General features: G+C 50.1%; 1 protein-coding gene across 1 annotated transcript in view; it reads left to right on the forward strand.

Moving 5' to 3' along the window:
• The window catches only part of CACNA1H (calcium voltage-gated channel subunit alpha1 H), a 257,797-nt gene that overhangs the window by 119,863 nt on the left and 113,106 nt on the right, over positions 1–24,828 (forward strand). Inside the window, exons 3-5 of the mRNA XM_082490356.1 lie at positions 11,594–11,705; positions 14,645–14,778; positions 19,525–19,622. Coding sequence (XP_082346482.1) covers positions 11,594–11,705; positions 14,645–14,778; positions 19,525–19,622 — 344 coding nt within the window. The remainder of the gene's footprint in view (positions 1–11,593; positions 11,706–14,644; positions 14,779–19,524; positions 19,623–24,828) is intronic.

The following is a 24,828-nucleotide window of genomic DNA, read 5'->3' on the forward strand; positions in this document are numbered from 1 at the left end:
CCAGTTCACGCTATCCCCAGGGTTCCTGGGATGCTTTGCATCTTTAGTCCCACGCAGCTCTGTCTGTAGCTGAAGTGAAGGACGGAGGCAAGAAAAAATACAGCTATTTCTCTTCCAGCGTCTTTTATCTTTTGGCCTTTTGTTTGCCCTTGGAAACGTGGAGGAGCGTTTGGGTTTGGATGGGGTCGGCGCGAGGTGTCCGCCCCCCGCGCGGCATCTGCTCACGCAGCTGCACGGCGGTTTGCGGTCCCCGTTTGAAGGGGATCTACAGAGACCTGTACCTGCTGCGAGAGCGTTACTCGGAGCGGTTGATCCGATAATCCCTCGAGTGAGGTCCGCATCGCCACGGGTGATATTGTCATGGGAAATTCTACCTATCATCCCGCTAATGCAAACACAGCCCGAGGTCCTGCTGTCCCTGCTTGGGTGATGCCGGTTATTCTGGCTGGGGAGGGGGCTCAGGATGTGGTGCAATTTCTTCCTGACACCCACCCCAATTTGGGCGACTCACACGGGGCTGTATTTCGTCTCCTTTGGCTCGTACCGCACTGCGGGGGTGCAAATGGGGCTCGCGAGCAGGAGCGCTGGCCCTCGCAAACCGTCTCTCCAACCTCTTTCTCTGCTGATATCTCCCATCTGTAAAAGGGGATTTTTCTCACCCGCCGCACGGCGCCTCCGCAAGGTTTAATTTATTTGCTTGCTTTTTCTTGTAAAGCACTTTTTCCCTGGCTGGATAGATGAGGTAGAGAAGACATCCTCTTCTCTTTATTTTCAGGATTCCAGCTGAGTTTGGCTTCCCAAGGGCTGTGCTTTTGAGGCAGCGAGCTGCTGGAGCGATTTAGCTGAGCGCAGGCTGGGAACGGCGTGCATTTTGCTGGAGGCATTTGTAGGGAAAAGGCGAATGGGATGCAAAGGTGATGTGTTTCCAGGGGAATTACAGCCCTGGAGCAGCTTCATCTTTGCGCTGACCTTCCTCAGAAGGGGATGCTGCGATGTTTGTCACCTGCCTGGTCCCTCGTGGGTGACAGCTCCTACTTCTCAGCGCAGAGGGCATCAGGGAAGGCTGCTTCCCCTCCTCAGCCCATCTAATTCAGCAGGATACTGGTGTAAATGGGAGAAATTATGCTTGGTCCAGACCTGCCGATGCACCATCTGCATGAGGCCAGTCGTATTTGCTCTGAACCCACCTGTGTGTCTCTCCGTGGGCAAAGCACGTTTGCATTTACCCACAGACAGAAAACAACCCCCAGAAAGCAGAATAAACCCCAAAAGCGCTGCTCCAGGCTTCGTACAATGTGTGAGCCGAACTCAGCGAGGGCAGGACCGGTGGCGGGCAGATTGGGATCCACATCTCCCCCATCCTCTCCCCGCAGCCCCTTCCCGAGCAAAACTGGCATGGGAGATATTTAGGGCTCAACCTCCCACCCGGGGTTCACCCCCCAACAGCATCGTTTCGGGAAGCCAAGCTGCAGCCCTGAGTTGCCATGACACTGAGCCACCCCCGAGGATGCGGCTGCGGCTCTCTGCCCTCCGTGACCCGTTTCCCCGAGTATTTGGCGTCTCACCCACGCGCCCGTCTCTCTCAAGCAATTACCTGCTCTGATTGCCCACCCTCGCGTGTCACTGCTTCGATAGATGCTTATATGTATTTTAATCAAGTGAGTCACGCAGGCGGAGGGGACTAGGCAAAACACTGCTTCTGTCCTTGTCTCCTTGCTGGGTAAATGATGGCTGGGAATTTAGCGAGCATGAAACGCTCTCATTTGGGTGGATTTAGTGGATGCGGTGACTGAACGGGTTGTGATGTGTTTAGAGGCGACTTGAGTTTATTTCGGGTGAAGTGGCAGGGACTTGATCTCTGGCCTTGGCCCTGAGATCTCCGTGCACCGTCAATCTGGAACAGCACCTTTGAATTACTGAGAGTTTTTATCATTATATGTGGAAATGGCAGGAACAGAGACTTTGCTGGGTGGTCTGAACCCGCCACTCAAAGGCTTCAGAGCAGTCGTCACAGGCAGGAAAACCATGATAACCCCGACTCCTCTGGCGCGCTCCGGCTGTGGGGTTCCAGCTGCAGAACTTAAACCACGTAAGATGGTGTTTTCCATCATGTAATAGAAATGAAAATCCGGAGGGCAGCTCCTGAGCTGGCCCGGTGCAGCACGGCTGTGCCAAAGTCCATTTATGTCACTTTAATCAATACAACCTTGTTTTCTCTCGGGGCATCTTGGAGCAGTTAAGGGTGCCTTAACGACACGCTAAATCCATTTGCTGTCATCACTCTGGGCATTAACAGGCACTAATTTCACACAGGCAGGGGAGGTGACGTTTCCAGGGTGATGCATGCCGGCGGGCTGACGTGGGGAGGCTTTCCCACGGGTTTGGGCACAGCGGTGGTTTGCGTTGCCTTGATTTCCCTGCTCAGCTTGTTTGGGAGGGACGAGATCTGCCGGGACCGGTTTGCGCTGGGGAGGCACGTGGCAGGGAACAGCAACCGCAGCGATGGGGTTTGAGGGATCCTGGTTTTACGCTTGAAAAGCCCCGAGAACAGGGGGGGATTAGTGTTGCATCGACTGAGCCGCATCGGGAGGCAGCGCGAGCGTGTGCACCCCTCGAGGTGCTTTTATGCCTGTATCATCCTTTTAGTTTGAAGTTTAATCCCCAATAGCCGCGGCGTGCCGCATCGCCTGTCTTGTAACAGCCTTACAAAGCTGTGACAACAGGCAGGGAAAATGAAGCTGTCTGACAAATGACACATGACAAGGAGTTGGAGTTAACTGCTTTTAAATTCATTATGGCTCCAAAAGATTGAGTGAGGTGAATGATTTAAGGTGCATAATGAGATGGATTTAGCCTCCTTTGACTGCCGTTGAATGATCTGTGAACAAGCTTTGATCTCTGCATTACAGTCCTTACCAAGGTTTGTCAGTCAGGGGGGGTTATTTGAGGACCACTGCCCATTTGCGGCGGTGGCTCGGTTGGGCATTACCCGCTTTCTCCCTAAATGCCAACTTTTCGGTGCTTTCAGAGCAAATGCCTTCGGTGCTGCCCGGAGTGCCACAACCAAAGAGGAGGGCTTCAAAGGGCACGTGGGCGACCCGGGCACTGAAGGCAGCCGCCGTGCAGCAGGTCCGTGGTTTGCAGAGAGCCGCGCTTGTGCGAGGGTCTCGGGAGCCACGGGAAGGCTTCTGCCTCGCGTGATGAGGAGCATCACAGCAGGGAAGTCTTCCAGGCGTGGGATGCCCTGGCCGTAGCGCATATGGCACATCTGGGAGGCCCAAGGCTGCGACACACTATGCTTCAGCCAAAAAATCCTCTAGAGAGGGCCAGACCCAGGAGCTCTGCCCCGAGATCGGCTCGCCCATCTCTGGCTGTGCGAGGCAAAGGGGATTATTCACATTTTGGGGGAGAAAGGCAGGTCCTGCAGCAGCCCAGCAGAACAGCCTGGTGCTCAAGGTCCATTTAGGGCTGGTACCGGGTTGGACTCCCGTTATGGTTATTTTATAGCAAACTAGCGGGATGCAAATATTCCAGGAACTCAGGCTAATCCTTTCTTAAACAAGAATTCTCTGCAGTCAGCCCCATCTCCAAAGACATGTGCCAACTCGGTGTCTTTCGGGCTGAAATATTACTTCTGGTCTGCATGTTTGTGGTGCTGTTGGGGAGGTATATATTTCTGAAGTGCAGCTGCCTCATTTTGTTTTGCAATTCATAAGCAAACGAACCCGAATGATCCAGTGCAGTATGGGCACTAAAAATAGCTTTAATCAATCAACTTTTTAAAAATAAGAATGTTCCTTAAAATTATGCCAGCACCAGCCAGTGCTGCCTCTTGGGAATTTGATTCTGACTCATTTTTCTTCCAGTTCTGTTCTTTCTTTTTTTTTTTTTTTTCTTTTTACTTTTTTCCTGCTCCTATTTACCAAATATCGTTGAGCTTGGACTGTTTTCTGTTACTTAGCATACAGGATGAGGTGGATATTGGGGACTTTTAAAGCTATTTTTGTCACTGGTGGCACGAAGGGTTGGGAAGCATTATTACTGTAATTTGCCGGTATTTGGGCAGTACCCCTAAATACTGCTAAAACAGTCACTAGGTACTTTTAATTCAATATTTCTACACTGGAGCAGCTTCCTACCCATACCCAAACCTTTCAGGGTGGCCCATCCGCCAGTCGGAGGAGATGGACACACAGACACGGTGGCGGTGCCGCGGGGCTCGGTGGGACAAGGCAGCAGCCGTGCCCACCCCATTCCCTGCTCTTCCCCCGTCCCCATCACCTTTTCCCGCAAGCGCTTCGATGCTCCACAGCTCTGCAGGACCCCCGTTGCCATCTCACGCAGCAGTTGCTTTGTGCTCCGACCAAGCAGGTGGGCATCCTCGTGGCCTCGGGGACCACTCGGGCAGAGCACCGAGCCCCTCTCCTGTCTCCCCAAGCTCTCCTCTGGCAGCCGGTTGAGCTCTTGCCGCTGCCGGGGGACAGATGCCGCGTTGGATGGTTTACAAGCAGGTCCTCGGGTTTCCGACCGGTCTCGTTTCTCCAGGCAAATAAGGCTGTGATTTTGCAAAGGAGGAATTAAACACCCGAGTCCTGCGGCTCTCCGATGAGCGGTGCAAACCCAGCTCCCTCTGAAAATCCCCGTCTCTCAGATGCGCGCGTGTGTATATATGTGTGTGTGTATATTTAGTGCATTAGTCACATCTTAGAGTATAAAAACTGAAACTTCAGTTGGCTGCTTCTTCTGTAAACATATGTTCTCCTTGTAACTATAACTTGGCTTTTATTGCTTTGTGTTATTCCTCAGCATTGTGTGCAGTACGTACAGATATGATAACAGTAATAACCACAATAACTGCCAAATCCACGCGTTTATAATAATGGGTTAAGTCTCCAAAATCCCCTGACTGGCTTAAAAATAATAAGATTATGTGAAAATAGGAAGCGCCATGATCTTGTCTTGCTGCTTTTCAGTTGCTGGGTGGTTGGGCTTTTGGCTCCTGCCTCTCTCCAACGTGAGCACTTAGAAATGAGGGTTGGGAACTTTTAAATGAAGCCGAGACTGATCCCTCTGAAGGACCTGGGAATTCGAAGCAGCATGTCCTTCATCACGAGGCACGGGATGAAAGCAAAGGAGTTTGCGACACAGCGGTAATACAGTCCCGGCATTTTTTACTGTGTTTATTGCAGAAATATTTTTAGAATTAGAGTGACGGATGGTAGAGATTATCTCCCTGAAACTGGGGAGGCACAGACTGGCTGAACTGCCTAATGGAGGAGAGGGGTTGCGTTACAGTATGTCTGAGCCTGACCTGTACCCGCGTCACTGGAGGTTTCTGTGCGTTATTTGGAGTGGGGAAATGACCGATGCAAATTGAACAAGACACAAACCAGAGCCACTGACATGGCACTCTGCTCTGCACCTGTGCAATTTTAAAATAGATGTCGAAACCCTAGCTTTCTAACAAGACAAGCACTTTCTTTTTAAGTCTTTCGTTTTTATTTTCGAGAAGACCTACAGATTTTTAAAGAAAATATTAGACTTTGACCTGCAGGCTAAGAATTCCCCGTATAGCATTGTGCAAACGTATAAGGATCTGAAAGTCTTCTAGAAACAGGAACTATTCACGCTGTTTTGCTGGCGAAAATACATGAAACAGAGATCCACGCTGCATCGTTGCAGTTAATTTTACGTTTCTTTTGGGGCCAAGAATTGGACGTTTACGGCGGGGAGGAGCTGGGGGATGCTGGGTTTGGGTTCGGCATTTTTCAGTTCAGCAGAGTCATTCTTTTCTTCTGCCTGCGACCGTCCATGTCATGGTGTACAAACCATCCCCGGAGGAGACAGAGCTGTCGGACCTGGCCGGGGCTGGTCTTCCAGTTTAGTTAGATCCGTGCCTAAACCAGTTAAACTAAACAAGTGCAAATTACAGCGTGAGCTCAGGGAGGACACAGCTTATTTCTGCTTTGGCTTAAGTTTGTTCTGTTGCCATAAACTGAAAAGAATTAAGGCTCTTTTAAAGTGAAATGTGAGGGTCTGGAGTCCGGGGTGTTAAAGTTCTCCCTCTGGGTTTCGTCCTTGTGACCCGTGGGCAGGTCTGTGTGCCACCAGCTGGAGGTGCGGCGGTGACACCGGGGTTGCCCCCTTCCTCTGCTCCTCAGTTTGGGGCCTGAGGTCAGCAATGCAAAAAGGCACAAGTGCACTGCTTTAAAAAGGGAGAGAGGTAAAGAAAAAGTTAAATCGGAGGCCAAATGCAAACTTGTCTTCACGAAACACTTGCTGCATTAAGAAAAATCATTGATGCTGTGAAATGCAGTACCACTGCTGGCACCCTCGATCTGCTCTGCATCCCGAGATGCAAAGCGACTCTGATGTCCTGCTCTGGACCCACCAGACAGCAGTTTTAAAGACTTCTTTTTTTTTTTTTCTGTGTTTGTTAGCCGGATCCCTTAATTCATCAGTAATGTCCTTAGGAGATGGGTGTCTCGTTGTGTCACTGCCTCGGTGACGGGGGAGCCCTGTGGAACAGGGGCTGCTGGCGTTGGCAGGAGGTGCCGGGAGTTCTCCCTTTGGGCAGGACACATGCGCAGCTCCTACACAGCTTTATTTTGGGTCGCCTACTCCTCAAACACGTCCCCTGGCACTGACACCAGTGGCTAAATGATGTGGAGCCAGTGAGTGGCCCCCCAACCTCAACTCTGCGTTGGGCTCCTGCCATTCAGTTTTACTGCTGGAAACACTCGAGCTTTCCTTGAGCAACTGCTTCAACACACCCTTCAATTCCCATCTCTCTTTTTAAATCAAATCAAGGCCTTACCAGCTATACTGGTCAGCCGGAAAAGCAGTGCTTGCCCATGCTGAGGCATCTTCTGGCAACCGGAGCTCTTCATCCTCAAGCCACTGGTCTTTCCCGGGAGGTGATTTCAGTAAAACCCGCTGAAAAGCTGCCCGAGAGCATCAGCATCAGGAGAGCATCAGCATCAGCTGTTGCACTAACCACAGGTGGGGCCAACCACATTTTGGGGCAGAGCCGGGCTTCTGTGTTGCCACTTCTAAACTCGGGGCCAGATTTTCATGTAAGAGACTGTGTCGATGCCGCAGTGCGGGGCTGTGTGGCCGGAGCAGCCCCCCAGCCCCCAGGGCAGGCAGGGCTCTGCCGCCCCCCAGCTCCTGCCCAAAGGGCGTCCAGGGGATTTGAGCCCAGATACGCTGGAGATGTCATTACGCAGGAATTTGTGGCAGAGGGAGAAATATTACGGAAATCTTTTGCAATTATCTTTGCCTCCAGCGGTTAGTCTAGATCTCCCCTTTGCATCTTTCTCTTTTTAAATCTCCTAGTCTCAAAGTTGGCTGCTTTTAAATTGGGTGGTGCTTCGGTGGCCTCGAGAGCAGCAGTTTCCATGGTAACTCAGAAGTACCCGTTTTTGCACAGTCACCATTTTAGCGGGTCGCAGCCACCACAGCTGCCAGAGGACCAGGAGGACCTCGAGCCAGTCCCATCCCATCTCCAGCAGCACGAGAGCCAGCGCCGCTCCGGGTGCGAGCAGGAGCCCCATATGGCCGAGTTTGGTGTTACCATCCCTTGCCTTCCTTGACCTCCTGGTTGCAAACAAGCCGGGCAGGATGCACGACAATGCTGCAGGGTCACCCACGAGGCTGTTCTGTGCCGTGGGATTTCTGTCTTCAGCCACATCTTTGCTATTTGGGCTGGCACAAGCCCGGTGTTGGGCTGCTCTCGGACTTTTTTCACCTTTTGCTCTCTCTTTTTCTCTTCTGGGTGTTTTCCCATCATTATGAGAAAGGGGCTTTGCTTTCTTGATGGGCATTTCGAACCGGCCCGGGCTCCGTGGGAAGGATGCTGCCAAAAGGTGCCCTCTATAATCCCACCCTGTGAAGCAGCATCACCTCCCGCTGCCCAGGGGGTTTGCTCTGGGGCATCTCCAGGTGGCTGCTGAAAGTCAGATGGCTTTGGGGGCGCTCTGGGAAAGCAGCTGGCTGGGGTTAAAGCACGGCTTTCGGGGCTCCTCCAGAGCCAGGAGCAAGGAAAGGGGGAGTGAACTGAAATTCCCTTCAATAACTGTGCACCGGAGGGGGGGAGGATTAGTCCCATTAGTGCACAGCACTCGGGGTAATCCCGCTTTCGAATTAGGGATTTCACTGTCATTAATCTGATGTGAAAATAAATAGGGCAGGAGCTTAATGCCTTTGAGGGAGCCGGAGGCACGGGAGGAGAAGGTGGGCTGGAGGGGCTGAGCAGGGACAGCTTTCAGCTCAGAGCCCTCCAGCCGCATCCCCTCGGGAAGGGTTCGGGGATGAGGGAGGACGGGAGCATCCCTGGGAAATGTGCGAGCCCTGAGCAGGGGCTTCCTCCTCCAGCCTGTTCTCTGGCCAATGTAAAACTGTTCCCTACAGTGCATTTTCTTCCACCTTTTCAGCCTTTTCTTCAAAGGCAACACAAGTTTTCTTTTGTCTCTTTTCTCTCTACGTGCGGCAGCGTTGCCGTTTTCCATCTCGCAGCTGCGGCTGACCCTTGCTGACTGCGCCGACAGTGTCTGTGACCACAGTGCTAAGGGAGTGACTGTCTTTTTTTTTTCTGTTAGAAAATTAAAACAACTCTTCTGGCATCCTGAAAGACACCAAATCCGGCTTTAGTGTTAGATGGACAGGGGACAGCGGTGGCCTTACCTGTCTTTAAGGAATCAGGGCACTCGTTTTAACTCCAGTGGCAATTCTTCTCGTGCAGGTGGTTATTTAACCATAAAAAAACCCCACAATTAGATCATTTAGAAGAAAGAAAGAAAGAAAAATGTTTTTAGAGATCTGATGAGCAGAGGGCCTGAACAAAGGTCCAGGGTAACTCAGCAGAACGGGGGCTTTACCCCGCAAACATCTTCAGCCTTAGGCTTCGGTCACTCCACTGAAATAAAAAATCAGGGGCAGATGCCAGATCCAGAGGGCAGGCAGTTTTCTGCTCAGAAAATGTTCTTTGTGAAATATTTGTCATTTTGTATCATGATGAGCAGCAAACGGGAACCAACCTAGAAGCCAGAAGAGCCCAGGGTGTGGGAGATGCTGACATCCATCAGGGTTTCCCGTGCTCCTGAGGACTCCCTTCAATAACAGGCTGCACCTCTGCCTTTTGGGGGAGAGACTCTTCCACGTTTTATGCAAAAAAGTCTGTCTTAAGACAACAGAATGTTGCCATCAGAACTGGTCCACGCCAACGATTCACTTTTGACAAATCAGTGTTTTCTAATGGAAAACAAAATCTAATTCTTGATCGGTCCTGCTAGAAACAAGGGCTCAGGCAGTGGAGAGCAGGATGGAGAACAGTAATGCAACCAGCAACGCTTGCGGAGTGGTGGGTTCAAAAGCTTTGTCACTCCTGTGGCAGGGAAAAGCCTCGGCTGTACGCTTCCCCATTGCTGGAGCAGCAGGGGACGGAGCTGGCACGAGCACAGGGTGAGTGTCCCAGGGCAGGATGGAGGAGCAAGGTCGGAGCAACCAGGTACAGGACCAGTGTGTTCCCCTCCTCCAGGGGAAGCAGAAGACCTAATTCACCAGCGCAGTTATTTTTTTTTTTTTTTATCAGTTCAAAATCCGCATGCTGTTATTTTTTTACTTTAAAGGAAAAAAAAATCTCCGAGTATAATAAGTGACATGAATGCAACTGCAGACACCCTGGGAATAGCACAGGAGTCGTGTTTACAGGGAGTTCCACATGAATCCCATCAAGCAATGCAAATATTGTAAGTAGGACGTGGCCATGGGTTGGGCTTTGCTTGGGTCTGATGGGGGCTGTTTTCTCTATAGAGCACGATTACCATTCTGCTTCTAATTAGGCAAAAGGGAAGGGGATCCAACGAGGCCCTAAAGATGTCAAAAATGAGAAAGTAGTCATTGAAGAGAGGGAGAAATTAAAATAAACCAATGTTGGTATTTCAGCGATGCACGAGTCCTCTGGGGCTGGGCCAGGGCCAGGAGCTTCGCCTGCTGCAGATCCTTCTGCATCGCCGACGGGGGGACCTGGGTTTTTGTTTCATTTGTTTATTTGATATCATGCATTTCCATTTTAGACGAGTGGGTTCCCAAGTCTGACGTGTTTGGTCTCCCGCATGGGCTCCGAGGTGTCCCTAGCTCTGAATTTTCAAATTAAAGCCCTGTCTGAAACAAGAAGTGGTTTGCGTTCAGGTTTTAGGGAAGCTGCAGGACCTTACCCACCGATTGCTCTTTTGTCTTTTAACCTGGATAAATGAGAGCACATGTGCAAAAGTAGTTTGAGATTGCAGCCCTGCACTTGCCTTATCTTATGCTGTGATAAGTCTTAGGCTGAACTGATAAAATGCCCGATAAAATACTTCTAAAAGCAGCAGGGATAAATACGGTAGATATTTTTGTTCAGGTTTCCAGAGCAGGAGAATTGTTGTTATCAGAATGGGTAGATGCCTGTGTGCTTCTTTCTCCGTGACCCCTTGCTCACATACGCTTGTGTGTTTGAAAGCATAAAGGTTTATTCATACACCAATGTTTCCAATTATTTTCCTAAGAACAGTTCTCTCATTCATTCTTAATTTGTGAAACTCCTGCTTTGTTCCCCCAAATCTTTTTTTATTATTTTTAATAGTCATACCAGCAGCGGTAATCATAATCTCTGGGCCTGTTTTGCACTGGTGCAAATCACCACTTACTACTTTGAAACTATTAATATTAGTGCAGTTGAGCACTGGTTGGTCCTGTAAGAGAATATGGTCTTTTTTTTTTTTTTTGTGACTGGAGTCATCCACCCTTGAGCCCTTTCTATCCCTTTCAAAGCCTGTGCTGTGCACCCCGAGTCCTGGTTTACATCCCGTATCCCAACATGCCGCCATCCTTGGCCCTACCAGCTTGTGCCACCGACTTGGCTTTGTTTTGCCTTCATCCTCGATCATGAAGTAGAGCTCAAAATGGACTCTATAGCTCCTTGAAACTTAGAAACTGGTAGGAAGGAGATAGCCTGCGTTCAGTACCCATTCCCATGACTCAAGATGGAAGTGAGGAGAGCGGCCTCACTGGTTGGAGCAAGGAACCAGGCACAAGCCGAGTTTCAGGTGGTGCCTGAATGAATTCATCTTTCTTTGTCTTGCTTTGTTTAGCTTGGTAGTGAAAGAGTTAATGTTAGGGGGACATGTGGGATGATTCACTGGTAAAACCCTTTGAGATCTGGACATGAAAGTTGCTGTGGGAGGTGGACAGAGGCAGCTGTGATCTCTGATGCCCCTGGGCGGGCGTGAAGTACAGAAGAGAATGGCCATGTGGAGGACTTGAGATGGAAAGCGTAGCCATGGACCTGGTTGCGCTTCTCTGACTTCGCTGCTGTGTAGGAAATGAAAAGCATCCTTTGTCCCTTCATCTCAACGGGAGTACCCTTTCTAGGGCTGTCTCCTTAGTTGCCAAAAACTTCAAACCTTAGCAAATCTCGGATGTTTGGCAGTGTTTTCTTTTGTGCTTTCGAGGGGAGTGAAGGCTTTTTTGATGTGTAAATGGTGCGGTGCTTCAGCTTCCCCCCTCCCGATGGCCACTGAAGCTTGTGCTGTCCTTAACACCCTCTTCTCACCTGGTTCGAGCACGTCAGCATGCTGGTCATCCTCCTGAACTGTGTCACCCTGGGCATGTTCCAACCCTGCGAGGACGTGGAGTGCCAGTCAGAGCGGTGCACCATACTGGAGGTAAGGATCCTGTGCTGTCCCACTTGCCTGGGACGTGTTGGGTGTGGTGGGGTGGGGTGGCCATCCTGGGAGCTGGGACCCCCATCTTGACCCATTTCCCCAGGATCCAGCCATGAAAGCCCTCCCCATAGAGATGTTTTTTCCAATGCAAGGTCTGTCCTCCAAGGAGACCTGCTGTCATGGCCCTAGGTGACACCCGAAGGCTGACTGATTTGGACTTACCCCATCAAGATCCTTTTTCTACACAACCAGTAAGGGTAGGAGGACCCAAAACTGGGCATCCAGCTCCTACTGGAGGTGTTGAACGCTTTTTACTTACAGGGTGGCCAAAGCTGCCGGGAACCTCTTGCTCCACAGTTGGTTCCACACCAGCCAGCTCACTGCCAGCATCTCTTGGATTGCCGTAGTCCGGTCTGTGTAGTACGGCACCAGTGACTTTGCCAAGTGCCAGGAAGACTGACCCTTGGGAAATGCATACGCCTGCAAAGCTCGCAGACCCTTGTTCGCCACCCCAAGCTTAGTGGGGCATCACACTCGTCACTTCATCCCTCGCTGTGTCCTGGCAATCCCCTCGCAGCCATATGCCCGCAGGATTCGTTTTGGAAGCACATCCCGGCAGCATCTGGTGTGTGGGCTGCACCTTGGCGCTGGGCTTCCTGCAGCAACTCGGTTCTCAGGCTTGGAACCGACTTTCCTTGTTTCTAACGCATTACATCAACCTAGGCAGGGACTACCGACATGTGGTAGTGTAACGGGCTTGGTTCGTTCAAATCCTGCGCAGATCTGCTGCTTTATTTCCCTTTGAGCATTTCAGCCATACGGGGAGGCCAGTGGGATCCTTCCAACCAACCTCCCCTGCCTCTTTCAAAGGTTGGTCCAGAACTGCCTGCAAATGCCAGGAATAGCAGAGTTTATCATCAAATCCTCTTTCAACCTTTAAAGAGGATCTGTTAAATGCAGAGCCAAGTAAACCGGCTGAATTGAGAAGCCACTAGAGGTTTATTATGGAATGAGATCCATTTTGGAGAAACTGTTGCCACCAGAGGCATCCAGCACAGGGATCGTCTCAGAGAGTGAGGCTCAGGGTTGGTGTGAAACGGCATCCAGAGGTGGCTCGTCCATCTCCTTCACCAGAAAATGTCACACTGTGGGCTAAGCTGCCCCCGGAGAGCCCATCAGAAAGTGTCCGATCTCTTCGGAAAGGTTACACTGCCGTTTCTCTGCCTGTATTCACCCACGTGGGACTTGGTTTGGATGATGCCCATCCCTGCCAAAATTTCCAGGCAGACAAAGGGAATCCTGCGTGGCCGAGGAGGTGACATTATTGAAAGCTCGTTATTTGCTTCCTTTTTTTTTATAGTTTAATCAGGTTGCAATCGCATGGCTTGTATGGTCTGTTCTCCCCAGAATGGACATACATACAGTCTGCGAGGAGCCCAGGCACTGAATTTGGTTTCTAATGCCAGCTGAATGATTACAACGTATTGAGTATATTTGCAAAAACCAGAGTATTATCCGGAAGGGTTTGCAGGCAGAAAAGGGCTCCAAGTAAAGCCATCGTTATCCCCCGCCCTGTCACAGCTTGCAGGAGGGAATGGATGCCAGAACAGGAGATAGAAAAGCCTGAACTTCTTTGTGGAGGCGTTTGGATGCCAGTTATTAAATGAACTGAAATAATGGAGCAAAACTTCTGTGTAGTTTATCAAGGCAAAGGTTGGTTGATGAAGCCAACAGCCGGAGAAGATGGTGCTCACACACAGCCACGCAGGGGTAACATGGATGCGCAGCGGGAACTTGGCTTCCACGTGGATGCTCTGTTAATTTTACCATTAATCCACTCAGGCCTCAATATGGAAGTGCCAGAGACACAATACCAAGCAGTATAGTCATTAAGAGAGTGGTTTGGACAGCAGCAGTCATTCTGTAGATCGAGAAGTTCCTGTGCTTTATCAAGTCTGTCATTCAAAACAAGAAAGCCTCTGCACGTGATTTAAAAGCAATCTGTATCTCCTGATGTTCAGATTTACAGGCAGCGTGTAGAAGAGTGTTTACAACAGAGTCCATCTCATGGTATCTTCCAGTACATCCACAGTTCATGCATATACCTGTAGTCTCCAGGAAGGCTGGAGAAATCACAGCTGTCCAGGTCCCCGCTACCCTACAGAAGTCATTCTTTGAGTAAAGGCTGAGGCGTGTTCTGTAGGGCAGCAATGGATTAATTTGTGGACCTTTATTTTCTCTTCTTGTTTTCACAGTAATCTAAAACCCAAAATTTTGACCTTCATCAGGAGGCTCATGTCCTGGGCACCCAGGCTCGCCAGTAGGATGCCCTGAGCCTCTGCACCACGAGGAACCGCTCCAGTCATTCCTCACGTGCCCTTATAGTTACTGCTTCAGCCTCTGCTTGATGTGCACATTCACTCCCAGCTCTGTCTGGGTCTGTGGGTGGGAACCTGGTTCCTTTGGGAGTCCATGAAGGCATCAGAGGTGAAGCACATCCCCCTGTGTTAGATGGGACAAATTCTTTCTAGGAGGTATGAGCTGCCCGGTCTGGAAATTCAGCTTCCACTGCAAGATGCTGAGACCTCACAGACCCAACCACAAGCTGCTGGTGAATGCGTAGGCTTTAAATGCCAAGAAAAATATCCAGCCTGTACAACAGTGGTATCTTTGTCAGTAGATTAATAGAAGCTGCTAATTCTTTCCAGACTAGGGGCTGACCCAGGAGCTGTGCTTGGGGGATGCCACCACCCATCAGGTACTGCAGGTTTTATTTCTGAGTTCGGTAGGTGGCACTTTGGTACCGGGGCTTTGTCTGGCAGCGTCTGCCCGGGTGTCCCGAGCCCCTCTGTGGTGGGAGCGCTCGTGTCTCTGCTTTCCTTTTCCCTGATAAGAAAGCACAGCAGAACTGACTGTAATAATCTTTTACTGGTCTCCAGGCATTTGACGACTTCATTTTCGCTTTCTTTGCGGTGGAGATGGTCATCAAGATGGTGGCTCTGGGGATCTTCGGGCAGAAGTGTTACCTTGGAGATACGTGGAATCGCCTGGACTTCTTCATCGTGATGGCAGGGTCAGTAACAAAACCTCATAAATTTGCTCTTCGCGGTGAAAGCAAGAAAACCCCAGAGCCAAGTCTGTAGGTTGCCCTGGCTGGTTTTCATTACGTCTTGTGAAAGCTGCCAGGCTCAAGCCAAGGCAAAGTCTCCTAAGTCTCATTTGGTTTCTCATTTGGCCAGATTATGGGGTGGGGTATGAATGACAGGGCAAAAGACATCGGGTTTCCAGTAGCAATCCTTTCACCAGTGTCATCTCTGTCAAATCAAGTGCACGCTGATCTAGTTCCTGCAATGGCCAGTACGTCCCAGTGCTTGTGGTTAAGGCTGCTGTCTCCAGAACGCGTGGAAAAAGCAAACAGCAGCTCAGTCCCGCTCCTGCTATGTGACACCGTGAGAGTAAAGTAGAGAGGCAGAAATCGGCCAAACAAGGACAATCTAGCCCAAAAATCTGGTTCGGAAGGTTGAAATCCCAGTGGAAGAAGCTGGCCAAAAGCTGGCCCAAATTACAAACGCGTGCAAATGCCTCCTGTAAACCTCTCTCGGTTTACATTTTAATACCATCTCCTACAGCTGCGTATTTGAGCAGGATGTGTTAACAAAGGAAGATCTGGGTGCTTTTGACACCAGTTCCCTCGCACCCATAGGGAAAAACTGAGTCAACTAAAAGCTTGGCAAGTCTAAAACTTTTTTCTGCAAATAAAATGATTTTAGAAACCCCGGGCTCTCTTACCAGCTTAGTATACCCTAGAAAGGGATAGACTGTTTAATTACAGAGCTCTGCCTTATTTCGTAATTCCTGGGTTTATAATGACCAGCCTGGGGTTAATTAGAACATTCCTGTAATGCGTTGGGGCATTTTTGCCCGTACATTAGTGATGTACAATCTTCACTGCACTAATGGAGTTTTGTGTTTGCTCCATGTTATTTGTCTGGAATACAATTAGGAATGGCCTTACTGGTCTGAATAAAACATGAGCTCTCCTGAGCAGAGCTTCCTTTGAACCTGTGTGCGGTTACAGCCCAGGCAAGAACAGCAGGGACAACAAAAGCAGCAGTTCGTTATTTTTTCTTTCCAAAGCTGCTCCAGTGTTTAAGTCAGAAGGAGCAGGGGAAGAGCAAGGCTGTGGCTGCAGGGGGAACTTGGGATCAGAAATCTGCCGTCCGTAACCAACGTGCCGACAGCGTTGTCCCCACACTGAACCTGCGGGATGAGCTCTGCCGATGGGCGAGCAGAGGTTCCCCATATCATCAAACAGATCATCCCAGCGAAGCCGGAGAATAAAATAGCACATGCAGGGAGAAAGGCTGAGCCCTCTGCTCAGACCTCAGAGTTGGGTTTGGCACCTGGGTCTTTGTTCACGTAGTACCTGGGACGAGGGGGGAGGTGGCTGCTGAGTCAGTTTGGTAGTTTTCCAGAGCATTTCTCCACCCTCCGTGGGTGGCATATGTTTGAGAAGAATGAAAACGGCAGAAGCACCAGGAGAGCCCGACGGGAAGCCCTGCTGCCAGTCTGACGTTAGTCAGGCTGAAGATGAGAAGAGCAACGGCCGCTTCTCTGGCTGATTCTGGGCCATCTGCAGATGATTTTGGTATATTCAAGCCATACCTGTGACATTATTTCCCATATCTCAGAAGAGAGGCTGGTGTGGGAGCTGGGCTAGCCAGTAACGCTGGTGGAGGGCAAGGACAAGCTGTGCGACGGGCTAGGGTTCTTCACCTCTCCCACCACCACTGTTGGTTCCACTGTCTCCTCCTAAAACTGGAGGTGGTTTTAGAAGGGAGCACGCTACCGGAATAGCAAGAGTTGCTTTTTCCAGCAAGGAATGAAGTTATTATGAGGCTTTTTTTTCTTATAAGAAGGGAAGCAAGGGATAGGCAGTGCTGCCTGCTTTGTTTGTCCCATTCGGTCGCCTCAAATAAGTGGATTTTGCTTACTAGCAAGTATACCAAAGGGAGTGGAGGGTAAGAAGGGAAACTACAAAATAAACGTATCTTCTGCCTCTAGCAACAGATTGTGTCTGAAGTTTGTTCCAGCAGTGAAAGCCCTTTCATGTTTTGCTCGCCTGAGAAATGTACCCTGGAAAATTTCAGACTGAACGGAGCTTACAACCTTGCCGTCTGTCCAGCAGCCAAGTTGAAAGCATTTCCCCAGCATCAAAAATGTTGTCCACAAGAGCTGAAACCAGAGAAGTTTCTTGTGCATCCAGTCGCTGGAGACGTTGCAGGCTCATATGATGTGGTTTGCACATCTTTAACATGACAGCTGAAAGACTGGAAACTCTTCATGGTAGAAGACATCGCAAAGGCTTGTGTCTCCTGTTTTTTCAGTACCCAGAGGCTGTAGGGAATCACCTACCAAGTGCCAGTCCACCCAGACCTCCAGTCCTTGCATACCCAAAATTTCCAGCTCCAGCAGGGTTCTGTCAGGCGTTTCCAGGGTATTCTTGGCTTACAAGTGTGATACAAGAACAAGACCTCAAGCTTGGCCTTAACAAAGAAACCTTTGGCTTTTTCATGAAGGTTTCAAATGTTTGCACTGTCTGCAGAAGGTCCGATCTGGAATCCACCAAGTGGTTCAGGTTGGCTTTGGTGGGTGATGTAGATCCCCCTGAGACTTATTTTCGACTCCTAAATGGAGTATCACGGAAGTCCAAAGTACCAGGGTCAGAAAGTCTGTTTCCCAGGCCAAATCCTGGATTATTCACCTTTTATCAGCCCCATTGAAACTCCAAGGGCCAAGTAAAAGTGAGGCCCCAGGAGCCATCCCTTTAACACGCTAATAGTTGCGTGTGCTCTCTGGAGTACAAAATGGTCTCCCACCGGAGCATTTCATACTCCTTTTACATGCTATTAGTAGTTCAAAAACTGTATCAGTTACACTAAAATCCACTCACTCAGCCACCCGATAAATTGTGAGTGTGCTGTATTGGGACCACGCCAGCCAGTAGATTCAGGGGACTTTAAACAATGCTTTGTCTATTCCTGCAAGGTCTGTTTAGAGCAGACACCTGGTGCTGGCTCCGAGCCCCTCGACACAGGTGTGAACGGGCATTTCCGATGGCTTTCCCACTGTGTGGTCCTTCGTGCGGCTCCGGGCTGCTTCCCACTGCTCTGCTCCGGCTGCTTAATGAAGACCCATTAGATTTAAAACCTGTTTTCATGCCGTGCTGAGTTTTAAAGCTATTCATCATGTTCAGTTCGATTCCTACGTACAAGCTTTAAGGTGGTTTTGATTTATAAAGACTCGCTAACTACTTCAGAATTGAGAAAATATCTCTGGAAGGTTATCACTAAAACCAGCTCAAAATCACCAGGGCCTCTGCACGGCAAATTAAGGCTAATGGGCCAAAGTCACCTCGGTGCAACGCCAGTGATGCCGCGGGGTTACACCAAACAGCTTCAGGACAAAGAGAAAAGAGAAGCAGACATCAGAACATCTAGATATTCCCACTTAAACTTTGTAGAGCGGGGCAAAGCATCAAATACGAAGTGCAAGGCTGCGGCAGGGCAGAGCAGGGGCGCACGGGCAACGGCACACCTGAGCAAGGCTGTCCCAAAACCGAATCTCCATCTGCCGTTGCCTGAAATCCATTCAGCTGTTGCTTCAGTCCGTTCGGCTGTTTCTTCCTGATGGCACATAACAATTTTGGTCCATCCTGGCCGTAGGAAGCTTCAATTGAAAATCTCTTTCCGCTCAAGCTTCTGGAGCGGCTGGTTGCAGTAGTTCAGCTCGTATTTGCCTTCCTCCTTCCACATCTGTTTGTTTATTTAAAAAACAAAACAAAACAAAACAAATCAAAACAAAACAAAAGCTCTTTCTCCACGGGACCCAACAGCTTACTCGCAGGGTTGCTTTTGATGCTGTTATGTTATTTGAACAGGCGTGGTGAGAGATTTGTGACATATTTACAAGTGCTTCCCTGTAGTCAAACTCATAAATTGTAATTACAGCCATGCTAACTAGCCATAACCCCATTAAAAAAACAACACTACACACATTTGCCACTCATTGCTATAAAAGAGCAAGAAAACTGACTTGACTTAACGTCCTTCCCAGCCTGGGAGAGAAATGTTTATGTGAAATGGAGACGAAGCATGAAAAAGAAAATGTTCCCTATTCTTGATAATAAAATGGAAACCAAACTACTTTAACGTCATCTGTCGGCTTGGTTATTCACATTTCTGTCATAGGGGGAGAGATAAGCTGGCATGAAAATACGCTGGGGTGTTAGTAGGGGGTATAATAGCAGAAACATCTTACTGACTTTGAGCCGCATGGAGTCGTGCAGTCATCTCCCCGGGAAGGCTGCGGATGCGCCGCCGGCCGGAGCGAGATAAGCTAATGGAAAGGGAGAGCAGCGCGGCTGGGGGAGCTGAGCAGATAGCTGGGGGCTCCCCCTCTGCCCCGATTTCTGTGGCCCCAGCTTTGCCGCTCCTTGTCGTGCCAAGTCCTTCTTTCCGATGTGTTACCTGTGCCTGCAGCCCGTTAGCCCGGGAGCCCGTCTGCCTGCCGGCCCCTGCACCGTCGCTCCTCGTGTGGGTATCTTCAGTCTCTTCGAGGCTGAAGTATCCCTTATATCCTCCGTTGACAGCATGAGGCACATTATGAGCTGCAAACACCGAGTGGGTGGGTTTGCAAGCCTGGGCTACGGCTCCCAGAGCGCGCAGGCAGCGACAGCCCCAACCCCGGGCAGCCCCGCACCCTCCTGCCCAGAGACGGAGCGTCCCTCACCCTGACACCTTTCCTCTTTCCCCCGCAGCATGATGGAGTATTCTCTGGACGGACACAACGTGAGCTTGTCTGCCATCCGCACCGTCCGGGTACTTCGGCCGCTACGAGCCATTAACAGGGTCCCAAGTAAGTGACGCCTTCATCCGCCCGGCAGGCACGCCGCCGGGGTGGCCGGCTGCAGCTCGGGCTCCGGGAAAACCGGGGGGTTAAAGCCACCCCGGGTGGCTCTCTGCCTGCGAAGCCTTGCAGTAGTAGTCTGCTCTCCTGCTGCGGAGAGCAAGTTCATTTATTTTAATTTATAACGGCAAGTTAGAGATCGTTTGTTATGATTTGCAGTGTTAGTAAAGGGCAAGGGAGTAGATTTTATACCTGGAGGGAGGGGGCAAATTTTCGTGGCTGAATTCCAACATTTTTGCGAACTCTCTGAGGCAAGTAACTCTCTGCTCCTAGTGCAAAGTAAATAACAAAGTTCCTATAAAGAAAGGGGAAAGGTCAGCTCTAAGAAGGATCCTCTTGCCCTGGATGGGTTCATTTTCTCCTCTCAGCTATTTAAGGTCTTTCTGTTTCATTGTGTTCAGGATTAGAAGCGCAGCAGCCTCCGTTGCTGGTAAAATACCGCAGAGGGTTTGCTGTAATGTAGAACAAAATTGGGTTCATCCACGATAGAAAGTTCAAGTGGCCCCTAAATCCATTTTCAAGTGGCTTCAGCTGCTTGTCTTCTAAATCCAATTTGAAAGACAAACCAACAAGTTGAAATAATTTCCTGCCAGAATCAGCCGTCTGCTGAGCAATCCTTTGCAAGGTACTAATTTCATAGCGCTTTCATCATTTTTTTAACCAAAATCCACTCAATTCGAAATGCAACAGCATTGTATGGAAATCATAGATGTTCCTTGAAAAAAAAAAAAAAAAACCCAAACCAAAAAAAGTACATTTCCTGTTCTTTTTAAAAGCACGTTTGAATGACACAGCCCCGCCGGTCCTCGCTGAACATCCTGCCTGGATTAATTGCCCATCGCGTGGGCACATCTAGGGAGAGCAAAACAAACTCCCCCAGCAGGGTTTCGGTTCCAGCACCTCAGATGAACATGCAAGGGAACAGATGGATGTTTACACACAGGAGCCTTTGAAGTTTCTCTCCCGACTCAAATTCTTCATGATTTTTCCTTAAAAAAAAAAATAAAAAAAAAAATCGTAAATTTGACAGTGACATCATCGGAAGTTAAAAACAAGACAAAAAGAAATAAGAGGCTAAAAGGGACCATGAAACCCTCCAGAGCTTTGTTTTCCTAAGGAGGTTTTGTTACCAGGGTTTCGGAGCAGCCTGAAAGCACAACACAGTTTTCCTCTGGGATTTTGAGCGCGGTGGCTCCGTGGCTTCGCTGGGACAGGGAGGAGCGGAGGGACACTGGCACGTGCTCGGCTCGGAGCACCGCCGAAGTTTCAGGCTGGGGCGAGGATCGAGCTCGCTCTGAAGTTATCTAAATCCACGAAGCCCTTTGTAGCTCTCCCTAGAAATAGTGGGAGTCTCAAGCTGGGATTCAGCTGGGCTGAGAGCAGAAGCAAGGGGAATTCGAGGATTTACATCCATATTAAACTGAGGCCCAGGGATCCAAATGCCTCCAAGTCTACCTGACGTTTTGATCTAGGTCCAGCTTGTGTTTTAATTCCCGAGGAGCCTGATATTGAAGCTTTGAAGTAAGCCTTTTAGGCTGTCTTCCCATACACTTGCCACTTTGATTTTTATTTTTTTCAAAAGACAGGCGATAGAAAATGTTCAGTTTTTTGTTAATGGTATGTGAGATTAAATCCAAAGAGCTCAATCCATGTTTGGAGATGAGTTGCCCGGCTTGACGAGCAGCTCGGCTGGTCTTACAGCACTACCAGCGTTTTGAACAAGTGCCAGGGCAGGATTAGTATTCTTAGAAATGTCTCGGTTCCTGGAGGGCAGATAATCACAGACTACTTGTTTATGAGACACTAACTTCATCCACTTTTAACATCAGTACTTTTCCTGTTTCAGACTGATACCTGTTATAATCCAGTGTCTGCAGAGAATGGGTAGTGACAACCCTCTATTTTGTTGTATTTTTGCAGTTTCCGGCAATAACAGAGTTACATTTCTAGTCTTTCATCCATGGGGATGCTACAGCTTAACGGGGGGATTACCTCGGACATCCATCACATCCCAGCCAGCAGCACGGCAGCAGGTCCCGCTGAGTCCTGTCCGTGCCGTCCCCAGCGCTGGGACAGTGACGCTCCCCTGGCCACCACACCGCTGGCGGGAGAGGGGTTTTCGGCTCGGTGGCAGTCACAAAAGGACATCGAGCAGATACGAATTACAGCTGGGTCAGAAGAGGCGAGCCCGGCATTCAGCTGCAGGCACGGGGGAAGCAGAGACCCATGAGAAATAGTCTGGCGATTTATCCCGGTGATGCCTGGGCACTTTCCTGGGTTCCAGCCAGCACTATTAGCTCTTCGCTTCCAGGCACAATAAATTCACCCACAAGATTATTTCATTTTTATTTTATTTGTTAAGAAAAGAAAGGAGAACCCCAGCCAATAAAAACATCATTTCTACTTGAAATTATTCCTTGAAAATGGCTGGAAAAATACAATTCCTTCAATTTATATGTTTGGCAGGGACTGTAGTTAGGAGGTTTTTTTTAGTAGTGGTCACTGTTTTTTCAAATCCATTTCACTGCTTTATTTTTATTTTTCTACTATGTGGTTTAAACCAGGCATCGCATGGAATGGGAGCGGAAAGAAATCCCGATCCTCGTTTCAGCGTAACGGGTGCTCCTGCTCTTTTCCCATGGCACATTTGACATTCTGCTGAGAGCCCGGAGCACCCTTAGCGGATAGCGAACAGATGGATTCAATCTCGAGAATGGTGCCACTAAACAACCCAAAATACCAAAAGTAGCTGAGCAGAAAAAAGTTTTCTGGCACAGGGAGATAAATTTTAACCATTTTTGGAAAAAAAAGAGCGAGGATATTAGTGAGAGTGGGGCGGGAGAGAAAAAGAAAAGCCCGGCATCATCTTTCCAGTGGGAATTAAGTGAATCTTTTCTGCTTTTCCAAAGATAGATTTGCAAGGAAGGTCTGAAGAGCCGTGCTGTGGGATGTGTTCCTGGGGGCTTACGATGACAGCACGTGTTGGGAACAAGCGTTACGAAATCGAGCCCCCATTTGCCTCCAGCTCTGGGTTTCCCGCTGCGTGTGGAGCGGAGGCCAGTGCTGTCCCCACGGTTGGCACCGGCGTTGCGGTTACAGGGGACGGCAGGGATGCTGGCCAGCATCCCGCACCGCCCGCGGCGCTCGCCGACGCAGCCCGGCTGCCAGCGCTGTGTCCCTTCCCCGCAGGGGTGGCATTGGCGCCGGGGCGGCACGGGGACAGGGTTTGGAGAGCAGCCGGCGGGGCTGGCACGGGGCTGGGCGCCAGGATCGCGGCTCCTCCGGAGAGGCATCCGCTGCCGGCGCCAGCAGCAGGGAGCCACGCCGGAGCCAAGATGCAGCTGGGCATGGAGACCTTGAAAGGCTCTTGCCCTGGGATGCAGAGGTTATTACTCACACCTAATTATTTATTAGCGCAGACTTCTTGGCCGGGCAGTTCATCCACTTGTGCTGTGCTGACAAGGTAATGTCGGCTCCGGCCCTGCTTGGCTGGGGTGCGTTTCCGCTGGCGGAGCGACACGAGGAGGTGGGTAAAGCAGCGTGACGGGGCTCCGGCTCCTGCTAGCGCTGCCTGCCATGGCCTGGGAGGTGCTGGGTCAGACGGGCACCGCTCTCCTGGAGGCTCTGCTCCTCCCAACACCCATCCCTGGGGTCTGCAGATGCCAGGCTGCAGCCCAGCATCGTCACGGAATTAGCAGGAGAGGCATCAGGCATGACTTGGGAGCCAACGTGGAAATCGGTGGGGGAAGAGAGACTGCGTCAGTGTAAATGGCACTCTCTGTTCAGATGGGATGACTAATGGAGAGCAGCATCCTGCTAGGGGAAATGGAGGGAGGAGAAGCTCCACACAGGCAGGCAGAAAAAGGTGTTTGCAGAGCAGCATTTTAGTGGGATAAAATGCCCCCAAAGGCGGTAGTGTCACCTTACCCGGCAGCTGCATTGATTTCCACCATGTCATAAACTTGAGCACCGCTCTCTGCTGAGCGCCGGCCTCCCGAGGCTCGGTTTCTGGTTTTATACTTTTCTATAATTTAACATTTCCCTTTGTCTCTTCCTCTTTTCATTAGTTCTCCTCTCATCGATTATCAGCTGCTGAAATGATGGCTGGTTGGTGTCTCAGACATTCATTTAACCTCTGTTGAACTGCTGAGCTGCAAGTCGCTACTCCCTTTTTATTTCTCTTTTACCCTTGAGTTTGAAGGTGCCCTGATGTGTGAGACAGGGCAACCTCCGGGTACCATCCCAGCCCCTGCCTCCTCGCCCAGTCTCCCCTGGGCAGTGATGCTGGGAGCATGCTGGACAGAGATGCAAGGGTTAGCTGAGGCTCTGCAAGGTTGACTCATTCCCCAGTCTTCTTATTCAGCATGGAAGATGTTGCCCAGAAATCAGCATTTCCGTGGCAGCGAAGGTGCTGAGGGAGCCCTTGCTCTGCACCCAGGTTCATAGGGAGCCTTGTGGAAAGGTGCGGGACCAGCTGGGAAGGTCCGCCAGCAGCCTGCGCAGGAGGAGGGGAAGGGAGCAAAGCTATGAGCTTTGCCTAGAGGAAGAAACATGTGCATCCTGCTTTCCCCCCTCAAAAAAGTAAAAATTTCTCCTGCCTCCTCCATTTGGCAGTCCTGCAAGCTTTGGAGCATGAATGGCTCGCAGCTGCCGGTGGTGGCCAGCAAGGAGAGGAGTCCTCCGTGGATGAGGAGTGGTCCACGGAGGAGGCCCAGAGAGCAGCCGCAGTGATCATCCTACACAAGGCTCTGTATTGTTTAGGGGAACAATGCGTGCAATTCAGGAGAGATGTTCAATATGTTTATAAATATATATATTTTGACAATTTCTCGAGAGGCTGATGGTTTGTGGGGGCGTTTCTCCAGGAAAGGCCGTCTTGCAGCTTTGCCCATGTTTGCTTGTTGTTGAGTGCTGTGTTACTGAAAACATCTGAAAATCCCACTCCTAAGTCCACCCTTTGGAGATACGCCGTTTGCTCCCGTGTGCTGCTAAGCCTTTTGCATTCTTTACCTTCCTTTGCAGCCTTAAGGTTTAGGGGAAAACATAAACATCCCAGTTCCTCTGCCCAGGATGCACTGGCCGCACGACCAAGCCTGAGGGCAGCTGGGATCGGTGTGGCATCCTCCATCTCCTTGTCAAAGGGCTCCTCTAACCT

Source organism: Vanellus vanellus (assembly GCF_965231255.1).
Source record: "Vanellus vanellus genome assembly, chromosome: 14".
Lineage (NCBI taxonomy): Eukaryota > Metazoa > Chordata > Aves > Charadriiformes > Charadriidae > Vanellus > Vanellus vanellus.